The sequence below is a fragment of the Pimephales promelas genome, chromosome 13 (genome assembly GCF_988280905.1).
Source record: "Pimephales promelas chromosome 13, fPimPro1.hap1.1, whole genome shotgun sequence".
Taxonomy (NCBI): Eukaryota; Metazoa; Chordata; class Actinopteri; order Cypriniformes; family Leuciscidae; genus Pimephales; species Pimephales promelas.
The window spans coordinates 16,237,044-16,259,394 of record NC_142781.1 but is presented as its reverse complement, the minus strand read 5'-3'; the positions used below and the strand labels follow the sequence as shown (position 1 = coordinate 16,259,394).

The 22,351-nt window shown below is 37.6% G+C and overlaps 1 protein-coding gene across 1 annotated transcript; it reads right to left on the bottom strand.

Annotated features, from left to right (window-relative positions):
- Nucleotides 1-2,790: 2,790 nt before the first annotated feature.
- On the bottom strand, nucleotides 2,791-22,351 carry b4galt6 (beta-1,4-galactosyltransferase 6). Its single transcript, XM_039692506.2, has 9 exons — nucleotides 21,588-22,351; nucleotides 17,683-17,799; nucleotides 16,867-16,980; nucleotides 13,867-13,988; nucleotides 13,659-13,775; nucleotides 10,634-10,821; nucleotides 8,903-9,025; nucleotides 8,598-8,699; nucleotides 2,791-6,342 (listed from the first exon to the last, which is right to left on the bottom strand). Exons 1-9 carry the CDS (start codon nucleotides 21,700-21,702, stop codon nucleotides 6,195-6,197), a joined length of 1,146 nt encoding a protein of 381 aa, XP_039548440.1. The 5' UTR covers nucleotides 21,703-22,351; the 3' UTR covers nucleotides 2,791-6,194.

Here is a 22,351-nt window from a genome sequence, read left to right as displayed (position 1 = left end):
AGAATCGTGTTGCCTGAACCACATGGCCATTAGGCTAATAGGCTATGTTGTTTTTTGTTAATGAAAAGAGTCAGAGGGGTGTTTTATAACATATTTTGTTTTATTGTTGACGAAAAGATGCAGAGTTGTAGCAAATTTCGTTTTATTGTTGCCTAAAATATAGAGTAGAGCGTGCTGAGTGACGCGATCAAGTACGCTCTGTTCCATTTGCAGAAGAACCGGACTTGCGTCCTCGCATCCTCGGGAGTTCGTTCTCCGGAGTCGAACTTGGCAAGTCTGAACTACCAAGGACGCAAGTCCGAAGTCTGCGTACTTGGTATTGAGAAACGGCCACAGTCAGTAGCGATACCTCAAAAATGGCGCTGCGGTGACTTCACACACAACAAACCCACGTGTCTGGCAAAGACCGATTGCATTTCTGTTAATAGTTACTTAAAATCAGTGTTGTAGTCGAGACCACCTCACTCGAGTCCGAGTCGACACCGAGACCAGAGAGAGTCGAGTCCGAGTCAAGACCGAGTCCATAGAGAGTCGAGTCCGAGTTGAGTCCGAGACCAGAGACGGTCGAGTCCAAGTCGAGACCGAGACCAGTGAGGGTTGATTACCTAATTTACTTTTATTTACTTAGAGAAATCCTTTTTTTTTTTTTTTTTTTTTTTTTTTTACTGAATATGATCAGTTTAGGGTAAAACGGCCACATAGTAGGTGGTGTTAAAAGTAATTTTATTACAATTTGTCATGCGCAGTTGCGCACTAGAAAATCACCAATCACTGGGCGTGTCAATCAATTTAAAGAAACATTTTATTAACATACATTAATAATCATGAAAAATATTTTGAATTGAACTCGAGTGGACTCGGGAATAATTACGAGTCCTAAAAAAAAAAAAATGTTTGAGTACAAGTCAATTCCGAGTCCATGACAAGACCAAGACCATTAAAATATGGTCTCGAGACCGAGTCCGAGACGAGTCTGAGTCTCGAGTACTACAACACTGCTTAAAATATTTACACATTGCACCTTTAATTTAACGAGCGGTGCAGCAAAAACAGATTCGATGCCGAACCAGCCGAATCCCCTTCACCACTCACCCATGGCTCTGTGCTCACCCAAAGCTTCTGCTCGACGCACACGCGCTGCTCCTGCTTCCAGTGTGATCAATGCACTCACAAAATAAGATTAAATGCATGCTGTGTGAAACGGCCGTTGGATAGGCTACACATGGCTCTGGGCAACACGCCATCGTGTGCACAAATCTGACCTATCGTCGTCTTCCTCGTCTAATTTCAGACTGTCCCTCATATACGTCATCTGGTATAATTGAAACGATTTGACAGAAGCACCCAATTAACGGCTCTGGGCATTCGTAAACCACGCCTAAACATATCTCCTGGGGCATTTTTTCCTAACTTTATTGTAACATTTTTTTCTAACCATGCATTTATAGGCCTACTACAAATTACAATAGCGTTATGATATTAATTATTTAAATATAATCATTTTAATAAAGAGACAATTAATTAATAATAATAATAAATTAAATATTTTAAATTATGAAATTAAAACCACCAGTTTAGGCAGAAATTGTGATAAAAAAAAAGTGTGTTATTTCTGGTTTAAAGAAGTCATGTGACCTCTGAGTTTGTCAGACAGATTCAGTACTGGGCTTAAATGAAAGCCTAGGGTCCCCTTTCCAACGAAACCAAGCACCATATTATAGCATATTGACAATATCCTTAGCATGAGCCTAAACAAGATATAAACCAGATTTCAAAAACAGAATTTATTTTATGGGGTTAGTAACTTCATGAGCTGAAAAAGGTGATTTCGCTACCACCTCTGCACTGCTATTGTGATTTTTCTAGTACTTGTGTATACCTTGCCAAAAAACAATGATAGCATTTGTCTCCCCGATGATACCGATCAAACCCCCTCGCTCATGGACTCATGCATTACATATGATGGAAGTAAATAACCACCACCATCAAGCTTTTTAAAAAAAGATGCGAAAGTATCACAGAATGATCTCATGCAACACGTGCCATAGTGTTCAGGGGGTATACGATAGGGTTTGTTTTTTGAACAAACAACTGTAATTTTATGTTGTTGTTTAACAATTCTTGACCTTGCATGGCCATAGGTCTTCTGCGCAAGGCTCTATGACGTGCGAGTCAATGAGAATCTAAGGCCTCAGTTTACTCCGTCTTGACGAGAAAAAGCATGTTTTGAGATATCAAGATGAACAAAAACACGTTACTGTGAACTATCCTTTTAACAGGTATAAATTTGGTTTTACAAGAGTAAGAGAAAAAATCTATTAGGAAAAAAATCCTAATTGAAGTAAGAGTGGATGTTGCAGTTGAAAAGATGCTTTGGAGAATGCTTTAAGATGTAATGATTTAGAATGCATGTTAAACTGACATCTAAACGTCTATTTGACATCTGACGGGAAACGTCCTAGACGTATTGCAGATGAGCAAACACTGGTAAAAATACGTCTTCCAGATGTAAACATCACATCAAATAGACTTGTGCTATCTGGGTCTTAGGCACAGCAGATGTGTGAGGAAGTTCTTGGACATCGGCTTGGTGCGTCACAACCTTTAAACAATGTCCACTTAAACATTAACAAGTGTCTTCTTTGTAGCTTGCCTGTAATAAAAGCAGGTAACTATTTCTTAAACAAAACAAACAAAAAAAAAATTCACCTGCATTTGGTGGCAAGAGTTATTTTGAACCCTGATTACACCAGCTCACCCTTAGACCAATTGAAGAGATCAGACTCAGAATAAGTTTTCAACTATAAAGTCTTTTAATGATCATTACAGAGTGAAACGCAGTGAACAGACCGGTACAACAAAAACAAAACAACAAAAAAAGAAGTCTGGAACCAAGATCGTACATGTCAGTTGAAGCAGCCGGCATCTCAAGACGTTCTGCTTCTCGTAGCCTACTGGTGTTACAGTTAAAGTGGACCCTCAACCTTGAAGATACAAACACGGGAGAAATTCCTCATGTTTTCAGTTCCCACTGAACGACCAGCAGACATTTTTAGATTTATAGACACAGCTCCAGAATGAAACAAAAAACTGAGTAAAAGAAAAATCGAAATGTGCCTCCAATTCTACCTTTAAACACCACCCACACGCACCCCACTGCACATCCCAACAAACAATGCGAAATAGAAGAAAAATAAATCAAGGCACAAATATGAACACTGCAAAAAATGTAACACTCTTCACATTACAGATCTGTAATGGTGAATAAATTATCTTTTAAAATGTTCTCTATTGTTTCTTCTGGATATTTTCGAAAAGACAGCTGAACAGGATGGGGCCGCAATGAGAGGGGTCGGTTTGGGGTGAAAAATGATATGCAGACAAATGACCGCACTGAACAAATCTTCCTTAAAAGCTACAACTGATTTATTACCAGAACCAAACACACCAGGGCAGTCTGTTTCCCATAAAACACTTTATATCAAGGGAATGGGGCATGACACCACCACCACCAAAAAGTGAAATAAAAAAAATAACAATATTCAAATCAACTTAACATTCAATATTCATATTGCAACCCACCTCACTTTAAGAACGGTGTGTAAATCTCTGTACTTATCTGTGTAACCAAATAAAAGCATTTTGCAGCAGCACAAAAGCTAATGATTAACACGATCCGTAACAGGCCTACCTTCACTCTGTTAGCACACTAAAGTGTGGCCTACTGCCTGCAAAACTGTGAGGATGGAATAATACTTCTTTATTTGAGCATTTTGGAAACTAGTACTTGTTAGCCACACTTTCTCTCTTCAAAAACCTATAACCGGTCTAAAATGCCTCTATTTCTACATTAAACAACACCTACCGGTTTTAATCTCATCAGCTGCCTCAACACTAACACAGGGCGTAAAACAATAGCTTGGCATCCCATATTTGACGCCAACTTTGCCTAAACTTTGCTTATGTAAATTCGTTGGCCCTGTGCGGTGGAAAAGCGAGGTGATGTTTTTTTTTTTTCAGTCATGTTCCACTTCATTCTCTTGCCTACAGCCTCTTACACCAGACTGCATGACATACTTGTACTCAAACTCACTTCATGCATACCAAAAAACACTCGCAGACCTTGAAAGCGACTGGCTTGAAATGTTTAGATTGAGATTTACCACACAATGCTGAAAGAGAGTAAAAAAATGGGGTGTTTAATGAGGAAAAGCCGACTTTGGCACCAGTAACCTCCATTGAAGCATATTATATTCAGTTTATATCTGAAATTACAGAATTGTTCAATTCCTCATCCGAGTTGGTCAAATGTTTGTGTTTTTTTTTTGTAACCACGGATCTGTAAACGGGTCTGATTAGACCCGACTGCTAGTCTGATGGTTTTGGAAGAGACTGTAAACAACAGACTGGGCACTGGAGATCACTTCGGGAACACCATACCAGGGTTTCAGGAAATCATCCACTGAGAAAAAGACAAAGTAAGCTGAGGACCTCAGAGATGCCATGGCTCAGCTACACTTTAGAGACATGCAGATGGAAAGAACCTTGAAAGCAGGTGCAATAAAGCGTTTTTGTGAACTGTCTGTGAGTGTCTCAACTTCAAGTTTCATTAAGTCCAGTTAATATCGCAGACCATGCTGCTGACAAAATAATCACCATCAATGTCTAATTCTGAGTGGACAGATACACAAGCACACAGATAGCAAGAGAAGACATGACATAGCAGTTTTAGAACATTTTTATGATAACTTAAAATATACACAAAACAAATTAAGCAATGTATGGTACATCGACAACTCAAAAAAAAAAAGAAATTATATACAAAAAGGCAAACATATACCAACAGCTTGTACTGCTCAAAACTTTAACAGCATAAAGTCGTCATGGCCCAAGGGTACTCCGAATGCCATTCAAGAGCAACTGAGAAGTCGCCCTCTCATCTTGGCCCTCCCGGAGCGCAACATCACCCAGTAATTCACACTGAGAGCTACACACACACAAACAAGACAAAAACACACAGGTTGAGACACACGCCAAACCCGGCGAAGGGCGTTTTGGCTTTAGCAGCTGCGAACCTGACTGACCTACAAGTCATCCTGCGAACGACCCGTCTCCTAAACATCTTGCAATCATTTCAGTCATATCTTTTACCACCTTGGAGTGCACTTCAAAAGTGAAAAATGAGAATGATTTTGCTATTAACAAAATTAAAGACAAAAAAAAAATTCAATATGACAAAAAAAAAAAAAAATTCTTTAAGACAAAATAATCATTTAACAAAAAATAAATTAAGGCATGCAGCAGGTAATGATATCGGTATTCTGTTTTTGATTCTTTCTTTCTTTTTTCTTTTTTTGCATTCTGCAGTCATCGCTGATATTCACTGTCAGTCGTGTCCCACACCATTGAAGAATAAAAAACAATGAACAGAAGTCAACAATTAGCTGCCAAAAAGAAGAGTGTTTCCACTGGAATCACAGGCGTCTTTTGGGGCGGGACAGAGCTAAAGCATTGTTTAAAAGGCCAGTTATTTACAGGGGAGTCAGGGTCATGCACGCAACTCATCACAGCCTTCTGTTTAGCCATGGAACTGAGGGGAAAATAAACACACCACCATGGTGAAATGTATATCGTAATACAAGGAAAAAGTTGAAGTGAAGGACCGATTTAAAATACATCCATTTAAACTGCATTGACGTCTTCTAAACAATTTGTCTCTTAAAAAACGATATGTATAAAAAATTATACTAACAGAACATGACAAAATGTCTATTGGCGTCAAGAGTGCTGTTGTAATGTAAAACCAAGCTTTCTACAATGTAAGCACAGATGACTAGATCTAAAGTTTGATAGCCTATAAAATTCAATTAAGGCTTCGCAGTAAACATCTGATTTGTTGACGCTGGCACTCCCCACCTTTTTTAAAAAAAAAATGTGTTGTGATCTGATTCGCTAAAGCCAGCATGGACATAGGAACATGCAATTAAACGCACGCAGTCACGCTAATACACTTTTCACAGATATGATCCAGTAATCTTACATACGCACACACACACACACACACACACACTCACGTCACACAACTAACTGTGCATTAGACAGGCCTTTGCCCTCCTCACTCCTGTTTTTAAGGGCATTTGGCATCGATACATCACATTTTCTGACTCTGGGTCACGCCGAGGGGGCGAAGCCTGTCAGTACTCTGTTATGGGGGCGAGCTCGGGATTCAGATTGACCGTGATGTTCTTATACAGGCTGCTCAGGGAGATCTCTGGAGAGTACTGCAGATTGTTCAAGCCGTCCAGATGCTGTCGCTCTTTCGAGTACCTCAGCAACTTGTACCTGAGGGGAGGACGAGATGAACGTGAGTTAGTGTCTCCTTGAGATAATTTACTACAATTTGCTGAGGTCTATGTACATATGACTGCAAATATGACTTTCACACATAGGTCAATCCACTCTAGGCTACAAAGCAACAGATGAATGCAACTTTTGTTTAAGGTCATGTGAAGTGTAAGCAGGTCTGAGTTAAAGATCGAAGTGTGCAGTGAAAAAAAAAGCTATTTTCACCTTCCAAATATTAGTTCTTGAATTCCTAGCCTCCAAAATCGCAGATAAAAAGAAAGGAGATTGATGAAGGGGGAGCAGTGACAATTTTCCTTCACAAAGTGCTTGTTAGATTTAAAAAAAAAAAAGGTGCTTCCTCAGTTTCGACTTGGCCCTCTGCTAAGCATGCAGTTCCTGTTTTTAGGGCCCAAGCCCAGGGAACGCAGGATCCTATTGTTTTCTAAAGGATATTCATTATTATTGTTTTTCTTTAAACCTCTTGGGGGCCTTAACATGCTCAAACTCTTGAAACTTGCACGCATAATGGAATTGTCAGCCATTAAGGTGTGGCAATAGTTGACATGGGGGGGGGGGGGTATTCCATGTTTTGGAATCTAATACTTAAAGTCAGGAATCACATACTGGATATAAAATTAAAAATTCAATTCCTCTTATCAATTCCTTACTGTGTGCATTTTAAGATGACTTTAATCCATTCAAGTGAAAGACCCACACGCTGTTTTCTGTGCTGCACACACATCTAAAGCGCGCTCACAGAAAGTAATATTTATGTGATTTTTATCCGTTCAAGTGCAAGAAGGCTCGCACGCTATTTTCTGTGCTGCGCACATCCAAAATGTGCACACAGAAAGCCGCATCTCATACAGTGTAGAGTGAGATACTAAAGTGAGTTCCCTTCCACGTCTTTTTGCACTTGAAGACAAAAAGGCACAAAAATATGTCAAAATAAACTCATAGACACAGTCAGTTAAGTCTTAAGTGAACATAAACAGTTGACTAAGAAAACGCACATGTAACAGTATTTTGGATCTTTGCTCGCTATTTAAAAAAACCACAACCAGGAACTTAAAGAGACGGTAGCCTAATATTCCTGCCGCAGTTTCTAGAATAACGTTAATCAAGCGACAGAGTAAATTCACTCGCTATTTTAAAAAAAAAACACAACCAGGAACTTAAAGAGACGGCAGCCTAATATTCCTGCCGCAGTCTCTAGAATAATGTTAATCAAACGACAGAGTAAATTCACTCGCTATTTTAAAAAAAACCCACAACCAAGAACTTAAAGAGACGGCAGCCTAATATTCCTGCCGCAGTCTCTAGAATACCCACAACCAAGAACTTAGAGACAGCAGCCTAGTATTCCTGCCGCAGTCTCTAATAACGTAAATCAAACTACAGAGTAAATTCACTCGCTATTTAAAAAAAACCCACAACCAAGAACAAAATTTTAAATTAGCCCGTCAATTTTCATTTTACAATATCTTCTCTCTTTAAATGCTCTGTGTGTGTTTGTGAGAGAGCTCACGCAGAACTGATACAACAGCACGCTTTAATCCATAAGTAATTAACGCGCCTAGTTTATTATGTAACATAATTAGGTACTTTAGTTACTTTACAGGCTACGTTTCTCAACACTTAGAATGAATAAAAACACCTGTTTCTCCAGACTCACACTTATCAGTCATCTACAAATCACAGCACTTTCATAAACACTAAGCCATAGTGATTTTAATTTTATTTAGATTTATTGTTCATAAATACTTTTTTATAAATTATAAAATTGTATTTTATAATTTAAACGGCTGAATGATGTCTTCCTCTTATCTGAGTGACCATGAATGACGGAGTATTTTAAGATAGTTCATGCGATCAGTCCCATGTGATCATCGATCCAGATTAAGTTAACTCAATTCAATACTTAAACTTTCCACATCCACCCCAGCCCGTTTACCATCAGGAGTCAGAAGTATTGTGTCTAGTGTACCGTCCTCGCTCACGAAATCAGTCAGACGGCTGGCCGCGGGAGTGGAAGGGGTAGCTACTTGCTATTTGGGGGAATGAACCCAGTGCGATGATTGGTCGAACTCCGCTTCTTTTGCTGTTGCTTGATTTGAGGACTGCACGCGCACAGAGGCGTCACCAAATTTTTGTATAGTTTAGTATGACACATCGTACCAGCGTACTTTGAGGTCAAAATGCGTACCGGCAACGCAAAATGCACACAGGTTAGCAGGTGTGTGTGTACTGACCTCCCCAGAAACTGCACTTCTCCTCGGTGGTGATGAGGAATAGATTTGTATTTGCCAATATCACCTTCTGGCCTGGTCACATTGAAACCTGCATAATGAACCCTGAGAACAAGAAACCCACCCAAACACACATGTTTCTGTTACATATACATTTATTTGTTTATGATAACATGACATACTTTAGTCACGCACAGAAATATAGTGAAGCAACAAATTGTTGCTACACAAAAGTAACTGGATGGTTATAAATGATGTGTTATGCTGCTCTTAGAAATATGCACATTATCCAATTAAACATAACTGACCTGTTCCAGAGGTCATCGTCCTCTCCGCCCCAGCCCCAGAATGCATTGGGAAAGCCATTGATCTTGAGGAATTGTTCGACAGTAAGTCCACTTACTCCACCGAAAAACTCATTGTAGGGCAGACTGAAAACACACACACATACACGCACACTTCAACACTCAGTAAACTGAAGTACCACTATGCAATCAGAAGAGAAGGAGCGGGGGAAAAAATAAAAAGAAGAAACAGAAACCTTACCATCAGGAATCACTTGAAAGCAATAGGCAACAAAAAAACAAGCCTTTTAATAGCACAGACTGTAATGCTACTTCACAAGGTGATGGGGAGATACAGCACACTTACTTCCTTGCAATCTCCCCACAAAGCATTTTGGTTTCAACCAGAATACGTTCACATGAACAACCGTCCTTAAAACTCAACCAAGGCAAAGCTGAACCACGGGGTCTAAAATCAGTTCTCCAACAACCCCAAATACTTAGAGACAATTAGAGCTGTGTTTACACCTCATTACACAAATGACCATCTGCATAACAAAGACTCCCAAAATCACCACGTCCCAAAAGCATTTCGGTCTAACGTTATATCAAAGTTCTATGAGCTGCTGTGAAAATGCAATAATGTGAGGATGAACTGCTGCAGCTCTGCATTTATTTGACCAAAAATGTGAGCTGATCTTTTATAACAAGATAGATACACATACAGAAACAATACACCAGGAAGTGAATTTAGGGATTAAGGGTTTTAACATTTGCATGACACAGGTTTCCTTAAACCCATTAAAATGATTTGGACAGACATGGATCAAATGAATGGGGAAAAAGGGAAATGTTTCAACATTTCTTAAAAATATATAATAGATTCAAATAAAAAGACTAAAGAATGGCATGATTGAATGGAGAAAATAATGATTAAACAAGATTAATGATATTATTTGAGAAACGCAAAAAAAAAAAAAATCAAATCAATGCAAATACTCCATGAATATTGAACAGCCCAAATATAGCGTGAATTTGATGACCTCACATTTTCTATCAAATTAAAGCTGAATTACAAATGCTAAAGTTGAGTTTTTTTCCCAACTAGTTTTGTCTTAACTAAGCCAATTAGATTTGCAAGTAAAAAGGCAGTTCACACATTCACATCTCATGATCAAGAAAGTGGTACAGAAAAATCCGGCAAATCTAATCAACAAATCACAAAAAGACACTGATGTTAATAGTGAGAAGCTATATTGTGTTCACATTATTTTGTGGCAATCAAGATTAAGCATTGAACAGTCTTGATTAGGCATTTTTAAAAATGTCCTCTTTATGGTTACACAAATAAATAAAAAAATTTCTTCGTTTCAGTGAAAAATCGAATTTTAGATTTTAATCAGAAAGATAAAACCAAACAAACAACCAACTAACTAACAAAACACAATCCCTTAAAATCCGCAAGGGTCTACAGGCAGTGGATAACATCACACCAGTTTATATATACACACACACACACACACACACACACACACTTAAACACGACAATGTGTGCTCTAAAACACTAGAATTGTCTAAAATACGCACTTTGAAAACAAACTTAACTCAACTTATCTGCATTAAAAACCTGGAATATCAAGAGCCGGGCAATAAAGAAAATAAACATTAAACAATCAGAAAAAAAGCAGAAAGAGGAGGGTAAAAGTAATGAAAAGAGAGAATAACTAAAGTAAACCTTTAAGACAGATCACTTACATGTACATGTACTTGTCAAGCTTGGCGGCGAAGTGACGAGGCATCTGACCACAGCCGTAGTAATTACGGTCGTTTTCTGGGATGTGATCGACGTCGTGGAACACCACACAGTCCCAGTCCAGGTCTTTCATAGCCTCTTTAAAGCCCACGTTAAACAGCATGGCACGGTTAAACGGCTGAGTACCCGCCTGAAAGCACAAATACATGACTGAAAAAAATGCAGACTAGAACGCGGCAGCACAACAACCCACCAAAAACATTTACAAACTGAATCCGCAGGGCTGCCAACTCTCACGAATTCACCGTGACTGGCAAATGTCACATTTTACACGCTCTCGCACCACATATATATTTCCTCACGCAGAGAAAAATCGTGACAGACAAGATTATTTGATATGAAACAAATTCTGTCAATTTAATTATGAAATTCAAACAATAAATATCGTTTTGGCACTTGTAAATGTGACGTGACAGATCGCTGACAGATCTCAGTTCAAGACGCATTGTGAACCGATTATCTGTTACTCTTTACTACTAGTTAATAGTAAATAAACATATGATCAATAGGTAAGTTACAGTTCAACTTACCGAAATGCAATAAAATCGATCGATCAGTGTTTAACCGTGGAAAGAGGTCCATTAAACAGCTGGAGAACAATATGTCATGCAACAAGCTCAGGAAAGCCATTTAATGACCATAGCAGGTTAGTTGGACTTTGAAATTGCTACAGAAAGGAGCATTTCGCTAAATATGATAATTATTTTAACCTCTATTATATTCTCACCTATATCATTAAAATATTGTAACATTGTTATTGTAAGAAACGCATTATATTTAATTTGAGATGTTATTTTTAACCTTTAATAATAATACCAGCTGACAGGGCTATCTGTATGAGATATTTTTGTTTGGATAACAATTGACATAACACATTAACGTATCTACTGTCCCTAATATTTATCCAAAGGAAGCGATATTGAGTCAAGATCAGAATCAAATCTAGGGCTGGGTAAAAATATCGATTCATCAATGCATTGCAATTTTTTGCTTCTCAATTCAATATCGATTCATCAAATCCTATGAATCGATTCAGCCATCCAGGCCAGTGGCGGCGCTGTGGGCTACACTCTAGTGAGAGCGTTCAGCGTTGTACAAGTAGCGCTTTAGCCCTTAGCAAAACAGCGCGATGACGGACGGCAGCTGCACTCCGTTCAAGGCTGATTCAAGCCTGCACCGCCAACATTAAAAGCCGACGTTTGGGCTCATTTTGGATTCCACTGTAAGCCGGGAACTATGGAAGCTTGTTTCCGCCACAGAATGGAAAATAAAAAAGGTAATTGCAACTTTTTATCTCACAATTCTGACTTTTTTTTCTCACAATTGGGAGTTTACCTCTCGCAATTCTGACTTTATTTCTTAGAATTGCAAGATATAAAGTCAGAATATAAAGTCACAATTGCGTGATATAAAGTCGCAATTGGGTGTTATAAAGTCAGAAATGCGTGATATAAAGTCAGAATTGCGTGATATAAAGTCAGAAATGCATGATATAAAGTCTATGAGATATAAACTTCTGAGAGGGAAAAAGGTTAGTATTTTTTCCCCCTTAGAATTGGCCTGATAACTTGCAATTGCTGTTAAGTGTGATCAGCTGTTAAGTGTTATTGTTTACAAAATTATAATTAGAATATAATATTGCACTTTTTTGAGTATGCACATTTTGTGCTTCTGTTTACATTTCTTTTATAGCTTGAATGTATAGGAAGAAAGAAATATACTTTCTACTACTTAGTTACTTGCACTGTAGAGGTGTTGTTAAAGCACTGTACAGTGCTTGTCACAGTTGTGTTTGAATTCAACACGTACAATATTGTACATTTTATTCTGCTGAATAAACCATGACAGGAAACAAACATGCTGGGGTCAATTTGTTCTTTAACATTGGTAAAACTGCGCACATTACTTAAAAATATACTCAAGCACTTAATTACTTGTGTATTTACTTATTATTGAATCGATATCGAAGCTAATAAGTCAATATTGAATCGAATCGAAGCCTCAAGAATTGAAATCGAATTGAATTGTGAAATACCTAACAATACCCAGCCCTAATCAAATCACAAGAATTTAATTGAAATTGTGAAATTTGTGTTAAGCAATAATAAAAACGGTAGCACACCAGTCATTGTACCATCATGTAAACATTGTGTCGTCACTAAACTTAATAAAATTATGTTTTGACAATCACAACTTTTTTTTTTTCTTTTATAAAACACCCAATCCACCCATTTTATGGTCTGTACGTTATGTCATGTAACATATTCACTGTTCAAAATGGCATCTTGTCTTTATGGCTTCTTGTTTCTGATTGCACCTTAACCCCAGGGGGGAAATCCAGATCAAATCCCAGAAGGCAAAATCAAAACAAAAAAGTTAAAAATTGTTTTGAACAATTACTTTGAATAATCTATTTAAATCGTAAATCAGATTTTTGTGAAAAAATCTGGGATTTTTTTTTAGGCCATATTACCCAGCCCTTATGTTAATATTGTTGATGAGCTCACTAGGAATAACAATAAATATCCAATGGCAAGAAAGTATTGGAGTTAGGGATGCACCGATATGAACATTTTGGCCGATACCGAGAACCGATAATTCTTTATATTTGAAAGCCGATAACCGATATATCGGCCGATAAATTTAAATCCAAATTTTTATCTAATTTTGAGAGCCTGATTACAAAAACAAAAGTCTCACAATTAAATCCATATCCCAAGCGCACAATTAGAATGATGTTCTCATTATAGTGTTGTATAGACGATATGACAGATTTGCGCTGCACGTTGTACCGAACCATATTTTCATTTTTTTTTTTTTAAAGAGATTTCATTAATATTTCAAGAAAATCAAAAATATATCGGCCACATTTTCTTACCAGGCCGATAATCATAACATTAAAAACGAACATATATCGGCCGATACCGATATATCGTGCATCCCTAATTGGAGTATTAGAACACATACCTGTTCAATGACATAAAAGGCAAACTGCAAGCGTTGGCGTTGGAGCATAGGGGCGAGATGCTGAAAGAGGATGGGAAGATGCTCATGTCGATTCCTAAAAGGGATTAATATGGCCACCTGAGAGAAAGGATAAGAGAACGACACAAAAACAGTCATGCTGATGTCCTGATGATCTTTTTTAAATGATGTAACCACAACAGTGACGCACCTTCCAGCGTGGTTTGCAATCTTTGGGCTTCCAGTGGCCTCCAAATTGAACGTCCAGAAGTTTGAGCCTCACTTCAATCTCCTCCACAGGAACCTCCGTCATATTGACTTCCATCTGACCCTCTGCAAGGAAACACAACACAAGCAAATAAGAAAATGAGATTTGAGAATAAAATTTATGCATGAGAAGTGTGTGAACACTAGGAGTGTGACGAGATTTCTCCTAGTCTCGCGAGACTAAAATGTGATGAAATTTCTTGTCAATAGCCATGAAGGAGCCTGAGGGTGAAATTAGCATAGAATCTGCCACCGCTACAGTTCACAATACATTATAGTGCCCACCGCAGAACCGCCTCCACTGTCGTTTTGCTGTTTTTATAAAAAAATAAATGTCTGCTCATCCAGCACGAGTTGCAGTTGCACACTGTGCAGCACGAATAACAGTCCAGTGATCGCATGTGTGACGATGGCGGAAGATTGGATGCGCAACAGAGCCTAAGCGTCTGCTAAATGTCTTGTATAATACGTGTTCAGCACCACTGCTCCCTGTACACAGAGAATGTGTGATCGCGGATCCGAAAGTAAAACGCGAGCTCCCTGATGCTTGCAAATTAGGCTGCATACAATGGCCTGTCTCCCAATATCAAATCTGTCTCTGGACTGTGTAATTGTGGCTCTGGTCTCGGTTTGCACTTTGAATATTTAGAGAGTACTTTGATTATTGCACTTGCACTTATTGTTTGCAATTAATAAAACTAAGAAAAATACTTATTTTTGTTGTTTATACTGTTTTTATTTCTATGTTCAATTTGTGGAAAGGAGTTCAACTGGGAGTTCACACAAAGCCTCAATCATAAGTTCTGGAAGCTGATAATTAATGGATAGTAAGCTCTGAAAACTTATGAAATCATACAGGAGAGAAGCCAGTCAATTGAGTTTGTGGCAAAACATTTACAGTGCTTATATATTGTGGTCTTTCAATGCATTTGTCAATACAAAAGACATTCATTACAAGAATATTAATAATTAGCAGATTATTTTTCTAGAAATTATGAATATTGTCATTGAGGATTTCTAAAAAAAATCTTATCTCGTGAGAAGTGTCTCGTCACACCCCTCGTGAATAGCAGTTAAAAGCTTCTGACAGCCACTTTGATGGGTGTTACTCCCAGAGAGACTAGGGATGCACCTATACCATTTTTTTCAGAATCGATCCGATACCAAAAATTCTGAGTATTGATTTTTCAATCAAGTAGAATTTCTATAACTCTGTGTGTTGGACTGATAATCACTCTTTTGTGTGTTAAACACAACCTACTTAATACAGACAACGTCATTATAAAGAAAAACAAAAAAAAATATATGATCATAATTTATGACAAAATTGCTATTATAAACTAGATTAGAGGATAATTCAGCAGTAAAATTTAGTCTAGAAAAATCATGCACAATTATTGTATAAAATCTGTGGGGAACAAACAAGAGACAATAAGTGTAACACTAAATCCACACATTGCTTTTTGTATTGTTGTAAAATATTCATGAAAAACTAACAAAATTCATGAAAAACTATAACAAATATCAAAAATATAAAGTATTTTAGATATAGCCTAGGCTACTATAAAATTGAAACATGTTTTAAATGTATAGCACAGCAGTTTAATGAGGCAGCAACATATGATGTCATTGCTTCACTGCATTATGATATGAAAAGCTCCAACACCGCACTTATGCACATCCCGAGCACAGAATGATGCGCTTGAAGCAACATGGAGTCACAACGCGTCGAGTCCGCATTGAAAAGTTCAAAGTACAAAGGAAATATTGATGCATAGTGTATTATACAGTATCTAGCAATGCAATAGTTAATTGAGCCTTTTCTTTTAACAGTTTTGAATTTGCCATTACTGTGCGTGTCAAAAACAATTATAGTGCTCTTACTCTAGTCACTAGTGCTGTGATCGAACAGGCACCCAGTAAAAAGTTAGGGTGACCATATAATGATTACCAAAAACCAGGACATTCGGCCCCGGCAAACAGATACTCAAATGATACTCGAAGTTTACTCAAAGATGCCTTATTAATTTCAATACATTTAAAGTAGGCTGTATAGAAAATTGACATATTACAAGACACAAATTCAGATAGGCTTCTCAGAGGTTACTCAACATGTATAACAAATAATGACTTAAAATATTAATTTCTATCTCACATTATACTATATAAAGGCTTCAGAACACTTATAATAGAGTGCAAGAAAACTTTGTGGTGCTTTATAATGTTTTCGTGCATTTTGTGGGGCTTAACAATAACACAGTATACGCACAATATCGGATTTGGATCAGCCTCGTCTGATCGATACCCGATCCGGCAAAAATGACAGTATCGGAGCCGATACTGAGTATTGGATCTGTGCATCCCTAGGCTGTATCCAACCTCACATAGTTTCTCAGAGTATATACTTAATTTGAATAAGTAATTACTTCATGACTGTTGAAAAAGTATGTTGTAAAACTTTAGTATGAAAGTATGAAAAACTATATAGTATGAAGAGGTACCGCGCCATGTTGTCCTTGTTGTGTGACCTACAGCATCGGTTGCATTGTTTTACTACCATTCACAAATCCTCTAACATGGCCCTATGGGACAGTAAAGAGTCCATTGGATGTGCATATGACAAAAGCCAGAATTATTTGATTATCTGGCAGCGCCACCCTTACATGAATCACCACACCCGCATATTAATTTACTGGTCATTGGACGGGCTTTACTGTTTAATGAATATTACTCTTTTCACAAACTGTTTTTCCATCCACAACATGGGCGATTACAGATGCAGCCCAAAAAGTCAGCCTAATTAGCAAATAGGTTTACCCAATGTGCACTTTCAAGTCTATTTGCATACTTATTTGAGTAACGCATATTTGGCTTAGCAACATTTAACACATAACTGTATTCAAATAATTTTAGTCAAGTTAGACAAATTAATTGTTGAACTTACTCATAGAAGGTAATCGTTCAGGACAGGGCAGGTTCTGAGCATATGTGAAGTTCTCAGGGAGGTATGTGGTTGGCTGAGCGATATACTCGCTAGAATTATTTCCATCAGGATAATCTGTTAAAAACAAATTGAGACGGACACAAATTAAAGTTAGTGTGAATTGCTGTTCCCATTTTATTTCCATAACATGACTTATGAGTAAAAAAGAACGTGAAAAGAATTGAGCCAGACTGAATGAGTGTCTAAATAGCTCTCTGGCTGTAGGTTAAGATCATTCAACAGCCGATATGGTCTATGACACCAGGGAATTTGTGAATTACATTCTGACTTTGCAAAAATACATTTTTTTTTGGCCATAATGAATGAACAACATAATGAATAGTTCACACTCACAGTGAGACCGGGGACATTCAATAAGTGAGAAAATAAGGTCATATTGAAGCAGAGGAACAGGAACTACTTAGCCAAAAGTATACCACACATGTCACTGTTCCACTCCAGCTTGTGTGATGTAAATTCAATTGTTAGCACAGTTCTCTGATGTCCATTTAAAGAATTTTTTATGCACACGGACAACAACAATACATGAACAAGCCATTTGAGCACTGAAAAACAAAGGTCCAGGATGTAGTACGAACTCACTGAACACATCCATCTGCATTCACGATCAATGGAGTATATTTTGAAAAACTTGCAAGCTCAACTATGCGCTACACAAAGCAAAACGCGGAACAGTATCCTGGGCCTTTGCAATAGAGTTCAGTTCAAAGATCAGCCTGATCAATGTTATTATGAAGAGATGTTGTTGACTCTTACCTGTGCCGTTGAGTGTACTGTTTTTATTGGTGTATAGCCTGATCATGTGACCAATGGTCCGCACATTGTCTCGTAACATGATACCCTGAGCCTGTACCATGAAGAAATAGGTGTTGACTGAAACAGAGAAAGAGAGAGGGTGTTTAAGGAATTTCCCCAATGAAGTAAAGAGGAAACAGTGCAATGACCAAGCACCGCAGACCTGCTGGATTTAAAAAAATGTGCAAATTTCCACATTGTAAAACATTTGTAACTGGACAGGAAAACTGAAAGCTTTTCCCCCCTCTTCCTGAGAGGCACTGAGAAGCTCTTAAGAAAATGGCAAATGCTGAAACTATAAGTAGATATCATTGTAAGCATCAATGGCTGTCTGTGGTTTAGCCTCAGCTCTTGTTAGTGTAATGTAGTTTTGTATTAGGTCAAAATTTCCAAGTCCAGATTTCAGAAGAAATGAACCGAGATAAGGAAAATGTCAACCATTACGCATTAACTGCAGGTCTGAAGGGAAGGAAAGATTCACATCCTGCTATGGGACAAACTATGTAAGCAGCAGACAAGGATAAACTCTTGACATTTAGACTAATATATGAATTACTGAATAATCTTTTGGTTACTGCATAAAGGACAAGCTTGTTTGCATGTATATAAATATGTATTTATATTTAACCCTTCAAAATTTCAGGGGCCAGTAAGATATGTTTTAGAAAGAAAATAAAGTATTACTTTTATTAGGAGAGTATGCAATAAATTGATTAAAAGTGAAAGTAAAGACAAGATTCAAGATTTCCATTCTGTTCCATAAATGCTGTTCTTTCAGTAGTTGCTTTCTATTATACAGAAAAGTGATACTGGTTCTGATTTTTTTTTTTTCTCTTTGGTGAATAGAAAGTTTTCCATTTATCAAAGAATCCTGAAAAAAATCTGTATGTAAATCGGTATATTTCAATAAAAGCTCCTTGAGTATCAAATCAGCATGATTTCTGAAGGAACTTAAGAATAAAAGGCTAGAGAAATATTCAGCTTTCCCATTAGAGAATTAAATTACATTTTAAAATGTACATTTAAAATAAAATAAAACGGTTATGGGTTAAATCGATCAAATTTCAAAAAACTTCCCCGGCTTATAATCCTTTTTTAAGTAGTAAGACAAATATAGTGATGAAAAAGCCAATATTTTAAATGTCATGGCCATGGATGGATATTTACTGGGTAATAATTAACTATTTGTTAGAGGGGGGACAAAAGTTACCATTTTTACCTGAGAGTTTGAGCCAAATTACAGGGGGGTAAAAAATGACTTCAGAAAGATGACATCATTATTTTATTTTTACACCGAGATTATAATCGCCAAGGTGACCGTTCAACTTATGCATTTAAAATGCACAAAGCTACACAACTTTGACAAGTGTACTAAAGAGGGCCAAAGACAGGCATTAACAACAATACACTGTACATTTTAGATAACACATCAGTTGACATTTTAGTTTGAGATTATCAGTATTGGCCGATAACTGCTGTATAAAAAAAAATCATTCAAGTTGTTCTGTTCTCTCTTTAGTTCATTTTGCTGAAATAGTGTAAAATAAAACTAATTTCATTAATATAGTTCTTTGTTCATGTATCACATATAAAAATTGTATTTCATATTTACAAGAAATTATATATTTAATTAATTTTGAAAGTGGCCAAAACAAATAATGACACCCAAACACCAAAGCCATTTTTTGTTGTTTACCATTTAGCCTTACTTCTATACGATTTATGGACATCACTCGCAGGGGAATCCTCACCTTGTAAACGAAAAGGCTCTATATGGGTGTAGTCCAAAGAAAAAGTATTTTATATGTAAAATAGAACTGGTTGTCCACATAAATACATAGATATCAGATTTGCATAATAATGAAAACCTAAATTATTCATATTCCAAAAAAAATAGCTTTTCTGTATGGAAACACCACTGATACAAATCTTCAAGCCAGAATATAAACAGCAGCCATTAATGGTACAAAACAATTAACTAAGTTATTAACAATTAACCAAGCCAAGGACAAAAAACAAAAAAAAAACACATTGGTTCTTCCTAACCACCCAGAGCTCAGACACAGTCCAGTGAACACGGGTCAAACAACAGTGAGGAAAACATTACCTTTCTTGGGCACTGATTATACAAACACAGCAAGAGCTATTAAACAGGATTTGGTTGTGTGTTCCTGGTGTAGTGGATGTGTTGGAGGGTTGCCTAGAGTAAGATTTTACAGACACTGAAGAAAAGAACTGCAGACTGATGTGTCAAGTCCACAAATCAACACATAACTGTTATTCAAGGCTGTGAAATCCCTGCTTTATTTGATATTCTAACAGGACAACAACATTCATCAAGCTGATGTTAAAGATTACAGCTGGTCAACAGCAACAAAAAGTTTGTGAAGACATTCAGTTAAGCAAGTCGAGACAAACTGGAAACGATTTAAGACACGTGTGTGCGAGCATCCCAATACAGCTACAGTGTAAAGAGAGAGTACATTATTATTAGTGTTTCTAAACAGGCATTGTTGTAGTAATGACAAAGGGTTTGCTTTAAAGTAGCCTACACTTTAAATCAATATGCTTTATCTTTTGTCATGCTTTTAAAGAAGTAGCCTACTTATTCTAAACTAACTAACATGCTAAAGCACATGTAAGGTATTGGTTCTAATTTTAACTGGACTGTGCTACTTGACATTACATTTATTGTTACATTTAAAGTTAACATTGTAATTGTAGCTACTACTACAATGCTATTTTACCACTGATAATTACGATTATATACAAGTTTAAATAGAAATGACATTAAAGGTTATCATAAATACTTGTCAATATATTTGGCACTTAAACCATTTCAAAGACCTAGATATGAAATTACATAGTTTCATTACAAGGTATACTCAAGTACTTGGGTCAGCTGTTCACTTCACCCTAAAGCCATCCTAGGTATGACATTCTTCTTTCAGTCAAACACAATCATAGTTTTATTAAAAAAAAATTTTTTAGGCCCCATCCACCATACAAATAATCCATGACTCCAGGGAGTTAAAAGGCCTTCTGAAGTGAAATGATGTGTTTTTGTAAGAAAAAATTCCAGATTTATAACTTTATACTATCTTGCCGAGCGATTTTTGCACTTTAGATCGGTCGTGGGCCCTGTGTCTCATCTGGTGGTCTATTGATGGGAACATTGCTCAAAAAGTTGCTCTGTGTATCATCACCTTCTGGAGGAAGTCGTATGCTAAATCTACTAGGATGGCTTGAGGGTGAGTAAATGATGGGATCATTTTATTTTCTTTGGATGAACTAAACCTCAACTAAGTATTTCAACTAAATATACATTTAAAATATAGAAATACAATTAATTTAATTGTAAATATCATAATAGCTAAACCAACCAACCTGAAATCTACTGATAGAACTAGGACACCATTGATGGCTTTAAAATATATTAGGTATAACGATAATTAAAAAAAAAACTGGGTGATAAGCCTCAATGACAAATTAACCTTCAGTAGTCATGTGGTTTATGATATGAGCAAGTCCAACAAGAGGTAACTGACCTTTACACAGCTTTATTCAATATATCTCAAGGAGGAACATACTAAAAGTCGAATCTGAATTTACTGTGCTCGCATATCTAACACCGTCTGCGTTTCAAAAGCTATGAGTCGCCTAACTGGATGGCATTTCTGAGCATCACAGAAATAGCAATTCAATGCCAGTTTAGTTAGATAGCTCACTGGGTTTTATAAACACAGCCTGTCACTAGTGCTTGTTTGGGAGGTGATGATCAGTATCTGGAGTCAGTGATGTATGAAACACGATTAACACGTTTAATCACATCACACGTGATGCTGGGAGTTATCAGACGGACTCACCTATTCCAGGAGCCGCATAAATGAAGTAGAGGCAGGTCGTGGACATGGAGAAGAAGAAGATGAAGGCCATTAAGGAGCGGTTGGACAACCGCATCAGCCGCCTCCACTTCAACATTTTATCCCGGCTACTAGCTATCCGTCACTCCCATAAAAACACAGAACGGAGAAAAGAGATGCTGTTTGGTGGGGTGAAACGGTCATCCGTGGGAAATGGGGAGCTAACGTTAAATCAGGGTGCTGGTAAAGTCCGCATCATTCATTCAGTTGGATGCAAGGCCGCAGTGCTCGATTGCTCTCCCAAGAAAATTCCAGATCAAAAAAATAAATAAATAATAAAACGTGCAACATCAAACGGCGTCCGGGCTCGGCGTGCGGTCAACGCGATTCATTTTGTTCGGTGCAGCAGCTGCTGCTGCTGCTGCTGCTGCTGCTGGTTTAATGTTGCGGTGTGTTTCTAGTGAGCGCAGACACGCCTCGTCGCGTTGATGATGATGATATGTTTGGAGATGATGAAGGGAGTGAAAGTGATGGTGATGAGGGACCTGCCCTTCCTCCCACTTCTCCCTCTCTGTAAAATCCCCCCACACTCCAGCGATCAGCCCTCCGAAACGGCGGCGTGAAGAGGAAATCGACCCGCAGAGCAAACCGCGACGAGCGGGGTGGGAGTGGGAGAGCCGACAGAAACGTGACGAGGCTCGAACGGGATTCCTTTGATTTCGGTTCTGCTGTCGGTGCAGGTGCAGACTCGTTTCCGGTAGGCGTGA